Source organism: Oncorhynchus tshawytscha, unplaced genomic scaffold, assembly GCF_018296145.1.
Source record: "Oncorhynchus tshawytscha isolate Ot180627B unplaced genomic scaffold, Otsh_v2.0 Un_contig_4095_pilon_pilon, whole genome shotgun sequence".
In the NCBI taxonomy this organism is placed as follows: domain Eukaryota; kingdom Metazoa; phylum Chordata; class Actinopteri; order Salmoniformes; family Salmonidae; genus Oncorhynchus; species Oncorhynchus tshawytscha.
The window spans coordinates 105898-113229 of NW_024609679.1; the positions used below are offsets into that span (position 1 = coordinate 105898).

Below are 7332 nucleotides of genomic sequence, written 5' to 3' on the forward strand. Positions count from 1 at the left end.
CACCTCACTAGACATAATAACATCACCTCACTAGACATAAAAACATCACCTCACTAGACATAAAAACATCACCTCACTAGACATAAAAACATCACCTCACTAGACATAAAAACATCACCTCACTAGACATAATAACATCACCTCACTAGACATAAAAACATCACCTCACTAGACATAAAAACATCACCTCACTAGACATAAAAACATCACCTCACTAGACATAAAAACATCACCTCACTAGACATAAAAACATCACCTCACTAGACATAAAAACATCACCTCACTAGACATAAAAACATCACCAATAGTCTTAAACAGACTAAATCTGTTGTATTCTACCAGGCCTTCGTCCCTTTCCACATGACCTACTTCCCCCCCATCGTTCTGTTTATGTGTTAACAGGGCTCATTGGACGAGGACGATCCCAACATCCTATTGGCTATCCAGCTGTCACTCCAAGAGTCTGGGTTGGCGACGGCCGGGGACACTCCAGAGTTGTTGTCCAATGAGGCGTCCCTGGGGGCCATCGGCACCTCCCTCCCGTCCAGACTGGACGCGGAGTCCCAGAGGGTGGAGGTGGGGCCCCGGGGGGCCATCAGCAGCCAGCGGCTCTATGAAGGGGTTCCAGGGGTCTATGCGTTACACCACCACCACTCATCCCAGCAGCACTACAGCAACCACAATCTCAACCCGTTTAGGGAGCCTTCTTCAGGTGAGGCTCTGTTCTCGTCCTCCAGTGGTACTGCGGACTCCACTACCACCGCATCAACAGGGCTCCAGGACCCCTCACACCCAAACACCAACCTGCTGGGTAACATCATGGCCTGGTTCCATGACATGAACCCTCAGAGCATCACCCTCATCCCCTCCACCACCACCACCACCACCTCCTCAGACACAGACCTAGACTTCAACATGGCAGCACAGACCACGGCCAACACAGCCTCCGAGGTGGAGGAGGAGGTCCAAGCTGACCTCCACCAGCCCCGTGCCACGCCCCAGAAAGGTGAGGGCGAGCTGGGGGAAGATGTGGACTGTTTCCCCTTCCTCTCTCAGGGCCTGGAGAAGGAGGCTGAGAGGGAGAGACCCACCCATCTAGACCTGACGGTGGGGTCAGAGGTCATGGCCCCGTCCTACATGGTGACTACCGGGACAGGGGACCGGGCCGGGGAGAGGCTCGCTGGGGGTAACGTTGTTCGCGTTGACACGCCCATGTGTGACTCTGTGACCTCTGACCTTCTGCCTAGCACCAGCTCTTCAGAATGGGAGGAGCAGATACACCTTGTCTGATTGGTGGAAGAAAAAAAAATCTTAAGTGGGGACGGAGGAGATACACCTGGTCTGATTTATGATTGGAGGAAAATTCCGAGTTGGTGGAGCAAATCCACCTGTTTATGACTCTGATTGGAGGAAACATATGAGATGGGAGGAGCAAAGTCTCCTGGTCTGATAGAAGACAGAAGCCTTCAGAGGGGTCAAACCACTGACATGCAGAGAGAGAGAGGACCAATCCTGACTGAAGAGGGGACATTACCAAGTAGCCAGTGATGGTGTTGGGGGGGAATTTAATCCTGACTTGATTGTAGTGTTAGGAGGAGATATATGATGATGGAGTGTATTTCTCTTCCTAGTGTTTACAAGTACACATCAAACACTTGATAGCTGGTCTATACTGGCATGAGATGCCCCCCCCCCCCGGGTGAACGACGGACGGAGGACTGGATGGACTCCTAAGAAGCGAGATGGAAGGTGTTTGACTGGGTGTTGTTGGTATTATATTACCCACAATGGATATTTGCTGAAAAAAGAATGACGATCAAGTTGCTTCTCTCAGATGATCTGTTTAGATTACAACGTGAGGTGATTATACTGCATTATTATAGTGAATACATTTTGCAGGAGTTTTTGATCTAGTATTATTATTTTTTGATATTGATGATCATATTCTTAAATGTTTTCCGCTGAAATATACTGTATTGTGTTTGGACTTGGTTCTGAGGGAGGCTGTAATCAGCTGTACAGGAGAGTTCTGAGGGAGGCTGTAGTAGGCTGTACAGGAGAGTTCTGAGGGAGGCTGTAGTAGGCTGTACAGGAGAGTTCTGAGGGAGGCTGTAATCAGCTGTACAGGAGAGTTCTGAGGGAGGCTGTAGTAGGCTGTACAGGAGAGTTCTGAGGGAGGCTGTAATCAGCTGTACAGGAGAGTTCTGAGGGAGGCTGTAGTAGGCTGTACAGGAGAGTTCTGAGGGAGGTTGTAATCAGCTGTACAGGAGAGTTCTGAGGGAGGCTGTACAGGAGAGTTCTGAGGGAGGTTGTAATCAGCTGTACAGGAGAGTTCTGAGGGAGGCTGTAATCAGCTGTACAGGAGAGTTCTGGGGGAGGCTGTAGTCATCTACAGGAGAGTTCTGAGGGAGGCTGTAATCAGCTGTACAGGAGAGTTCTGAGGGAGGCTGTAATCAGCTGTACAGGAGAGTTCTGAGGGAGGCTGTAGTAGGCTGTACAGGAGAGTTCTGAGGGGAGGTTGTAATCAGCTGTACAGGAGAGTTCTGAGGGAGGCTGTAATCAGCTGTACAGGAGAGTTCTGGGGGAGGCTGTAGTCATCTGTACAGGAGAGTTCTGAGGGAGGCTGTAATCAGCTGTACAGGAGAGTTCTGGGGGAGGCTGTCAGCTGTACAGGAGAGTTCTGAGGGAGGCTCTGAGGGAGGCTGTACAGGAGAGTTCTGAGGGAGGCTGTAATCAGCTGTACAGGAGAGTTCTGAGGGAGGCTCAGCTGTACAGGAGAGTTCTGAGGGAGGCTGTAATCAGCTGTACAGGAGAGTTCTGAGGGAGGCTGTAATCAGCTGTACAGGAGAGTTCTGAGGGAGGTTGTAATCAGCTGTACAGGAGAGTTCTGAGGGAGGCTGTAATCAGCTGTACAGGAGAGTTCTGAGGGAGGTTGTAATCAGCTGTACAGGAGAGTTCTGAGGGAGGCTGTAATCAGCTGTACAGGAGAGTTCTGAGGGAGGTTGTAATCAGCTGTACAGGAGAGTTCTGAGGGAGGCTGTAATCAGCTGTACAGGAGAGTTCTGAGGGAGGCTGTAATCAGCTGTACAGGAGAGTTCTGAGGGAGGCTGTAGTCAGCTGTACAGGAGAGTTCTGAGGGAGGCTGTAATCAGCTGTACAGGAGAGTTCTGAGGGAGGCTGTAATCAGCTGTACAGGAGAGTTCTGAGGGAGGCTGTAATAGGCTGTACAGGAGAGTTCTGAGGGAGGCTGTAATCAGCTGTACAGGAGAGTTCTGAGGGAGGTTGTAATCAGCTGTACAGGAGAGTTCTGAGGGAGGTTGTAATCAGCTGTACAGGAGAGTTCTGAGGGAGGTTGTAATCAGCTGTACAGGAGAGTTCTGAGGGAGGTTGTAATCAGCTGTACAGGAGAGTTCTGAGGGAGGTTGTAATCAGCTGTACAGGAGAGTTCTGAGGGAGAGCTGTACAGGAGAGTTCTGAGGGAGGTTGTAATCAGCTGTACAGGAGAGTTCTGAGGGAGGTTGTAATCAGCTGTACAGGAGAGTTCTGAGGGAGGTTGTAATCAGCTGTACAGGAGAGTTCTGAGGGAGGTTGTAATCAGCTGTACAGGAGAGTTCTGAGGGAGGTTGTAATCAGCTGTACAGGAGAGCAATGCTGTGCTGCCTGCTTCTAGTAGTGTTATAATCCCAATATAACAGTGTACAGTCTGACTCAGCAGAAAAACCTAGTTCTCAGTCCCGTCCAGATCTGCCTAATGTTTCTGTTAATTGTTAGGTGTCAAACACTGGCTAACAAAAGCACAGTTTGTAATCACTAAGTGGACTCCAAAAACTAATTGTGCCTGCTTAGATCTATTCCATGTTGTTGTACTGAACCCATTAGAAGACTGTCTGACTGACAGCCTGATGTATGTCAAGTATTCATGAAGATGGACGAGGCTAGAACCCATTAGAAGACTGTCTTCGTGAAGATGGACGAGGCCAGAACCCATTAGAAGACTGTCTTCGTGAAGATGGACGAGGCTAGAACCCATTAGAAGACTGTCTTCGTGAAGATGGACGAGGCTAGAACCCATTAGAAGACTGTCTTCATGGACGAGGCTAGAACCCATTAGAAGACTGTCTTCATGGACGAGGCCAGAACCCATTAGAAGACTGTCTTCATGAAGATGGAGAGGCTAGAACCCATTAGAAGACTGTCTTCATGAAGATGGACGAGGCTAGAACCCATTAGAAGACAGTCTTTGAAGATGGACGAGGCTAGAACCCATTAGAAGACTGTCTTCGTGAAGATGGACGAGGCCAGAACCCATTAGAAGACTGTCTTGGTGAAGATGGACGAGGCTAGAACCCATTAGAAGACTGTCTTCATGAAGATGGACGAGGCTAGAACCCATTAGAAGACTGTCTTCATGAAGAAGATGAGGCTAGAACCCATTAGAAGACTGTCTTCGTGAAGATGGACGAGGCTAGAACCCATTAGAAGACTGTCTTCGTGAAGATGGACGAGGCTAGAACCCATTAGAAGACTGTCTTCGTGAAGATGGACGAGGCTAGAACCCATTAGAAGACTACAGTCTTGGTGAAGATGGACGAGGCTAGAACCCATTAGAAGACTGTCTTCATGAAGATGGACGAGGCCAGAACCCATTAGAAGACTGTCTTCGTGAAGATGGACGAGGCCAGAACCCATTAGAAGACAGTCTTCGTGAAGATGGACGAGGCTAGAACCCATTAGAAGACTGTCTTCGTGAAGATGGACGAGGCTAGAACCCATTAGAAGACTGTCTTCGTGAAGATGGACGAGGCTAGAACCCATTAGAAGACTGTCTTCATGAAGATGGACGAGGCTAGAACCCATTAGAAGACTGTCTTCATGAAGATGGACGAGGCTAGAACCCATTAGAAGACTGTCTTCATGAAGATGGACGAGGCCAGAACCCATTAGAAGACTGTCTTCGTGAAGAAGATGAAGATTAGAAGACTGTCTTCATGGACGAGGCTAGAACCCATTAGAAGACTGTCTTCATGAAGATGGACGAGGCTAGAACCCATTAGAAGACTGTCTTCATGAAGATGGACGAGGCCAGAACCCATTAGAAGACTGTCTTCATGAAGATGGACGAGGCCAGAACCCATTAGAAGACTGTCTTCGTGAAGATGGACGAGGCTAGAACCCATTAGAAGACTGTCTTCGTGAAGATGGACGAGGCCAGAACCCATTAGAAGACTGTCTTCGTGAAGATGGACGAGGCTAGAACCCATTAGAAGACTGTCTTCATGAAGATGGACGAGGCCAGTAGCCCTGAAGGGACAATAGAGAGGAACAATCTGCTGCTGTTCACTCCAATAGGAAAACAACAGTAGTTAAGAGGAGAATTGTAATCAGATACGTTGTTCATGTTTTTTACCTAATAATGATGTCACTGGTTCATTCTGAACTATTATAGGGCTGCTTTCTCAGACGACCCCTTGGTCCTGGACTAAACATCACTTTCAATGGAGAATGTCCATTCACCACTGCTCTCTAGCCCAGAACTAGGTTTAGGCCGAATGAGGAAACCGGCCCGTTTTATAAAGATATATATATATAAACCTGTTACGAAAGTTTTAAGCCTTGATGGGACTCAGCAACTACAGTAGAGGGGTAAAAAATGGTTCTCTACGCAATTCATTACAGTGCCTTTATGTCAATCTTTTTAAATGTATTGCCACATTTTACAGAGGTCTTACAGTAAGTAATCGTGTCTAGCTACACTATATATACAAAAGTATGTGGACACCCCTTCAAATGAGTGGATTCGTCTATTTCAGACATCTGTTGCCGACAGGTGTATAAAATTGAGCATGCCTCCATGCAATCTCCATAGACAAACACTGGTAGTAGAATTGCCTTAGTGAAGAGCTCATTGACGTTCAACGTGGCACCATCGTAGGATGCCACCTTTCCAACAAGTCAGTTTGTCAAATTTCTGCCCTGCTAGAGCTGCCCCCCGGTCAACTGTAAGTTCTGTTATTACAGAGCGGCTCAGCCGCTAAGTGGTAGGCCACATAAGCTCACAGAACGGGACCACCCGAGTGCTGAAGCGCTTGGCACGTAACAATCGTCTGACCTCGGTTGCAACACTCACTACCGAGTTTCAAACTGCCTCTGGAAGCAACGTCAGCACAAGAACTGTTCGTTGGGAGCTTCATGAAATGGGTTTCCATGGCCGAGCAGCCGCACACAAGCCTAAGATCACCATGCGCAAAGCCAAGCGTCGGCTGGAGTGGTGTAAAGCTCACCACCATTGGATTCTGGAGTAGTGGAAACGCTTCACCATCTGGCAGTCTGACGGATGAATCTGGGTTTGGCGAATGCCAGGAGAACGCTACCTGCCTGAATGCATAGTGCCAACTGTAAAGTTTGGTGGAGGAAGAATAATGGTCTGGGGCTGTTTTCCATGGTTCGGGTCCCTTAGTTCCAGTGAAGGGAAATCTTAATGCTACAGCAGACAATGACATTCAAGATGATTCTCTGCTTCCAACTTTGAGACAAATGTTTTGGGGAAGGCCCTTTCCTGTTTCAGCATGACAATGCCCCCGTTCACAAAGCGAGGTCCATACGGAAATGGTTTGTCGAGATCAGTGTAGAAGAACTTGACTGGCCTGCACAGAGCCCTGACCTCAACCCCATCGAACACCTTTGGGATGAATTGGAACGCAGACTGCGAGCCAGGAGGCCTAATCGCCCAACATCAATGCACTGACCTCACTAATGCTCTTGTGACTGAATGGAAGAAAGTCCCCTCAGCAATGTTCCAACATCTAGTGGAAAGCCTTCCCAGAAGAGAGGAGTCTGTTATAGCAGCAATGTTCCAACCTCTAGTGGAAAGCCTTCCCAGAAGAGTGGAGGCTGTTATAGCAGCAATGTTCCAACATCTAGTGGAAAGTGGAAAGCAGCTTCCAACATCTAGTGGAAAGCCTTCCAGAACAGAGGAGGCTGTTATAGCAGTAATGTTCCAACATCTAGTGGAAAGCCTTCCCAGAAGAGAGGAGGCTGTTATAGCAGCAATGTTCCAACATCTAGTGGAAAGCCTTCCTAGAAGAGAGGAGGCTGTTATAGCAGCAATGTTCCAACATCTAGTGGAAAGGAAAGCCTTCCCTAGAAAAGAAGAGTGGAGGCTGTTATAGCAGCAATGTTCCAACATCTAGTGGAAAGCCTTCCATCTAGTGGAAAGAAGAGAGGAGGCTGTTATAGCAGCAATGTTCCAACATCTAGTGGAAAGCCTTCCCAGAAGAGAGGAGGCTGTTATAGCAGCAATGTTCCAACATCTAGTGGAAAGCCTTCCTAGAA

The 7332-nt window shown here is 48.2% G+C and overlaps 1 protein-coding gene and 1 long non-coding RNA gene across 5 annotated transcripts in view; both read left to right on the top strand.

Annotated features, from left to right (window-relative positions):
- LOC112241718 (ankyrin repeat and IBR domain-containing protein 1-like) overlaps positions 1–1358 on the top strand; it is a 60592-nt gene extending 59234 nt beyond the window's left edge. For all 3 annotated transcript variants that reach the window (XM_042316893.1, XM_042316894.1, XM_042316895.1), the window contains one exon: positions 403–1358. In XM_042316893.1, coding sequence (XP_042172827.1) covers positions 403–1290 — 888 coding nt within the window. In that variant the 3' untranslated portion in view covers positions 1291–1358. The remainder of the gene's footprint in view (positions 1–402) is intronic.
- A 1410-nt stretch (positions 1359–2768) lies between these two features.
- On the top strand, positions 2769–4132 carry LOC121845459. 2 transcript variants are annotated; one of them, XR_006082566.1, is made up of 2 exons: positions 2769–3421; positions 3483–4132. It is a non-coding gene; the product is annotated as an uncharacterized LOC121845459 (long non-coding RNA). The 2 variants fall into 2 exon arrangements; XR_006082567.1 differs by having other exon boundaries at positions 2769–3316.
- The last annotated feature ends 3200 nt before the right edge of the window (positions 4133–7332 follow it).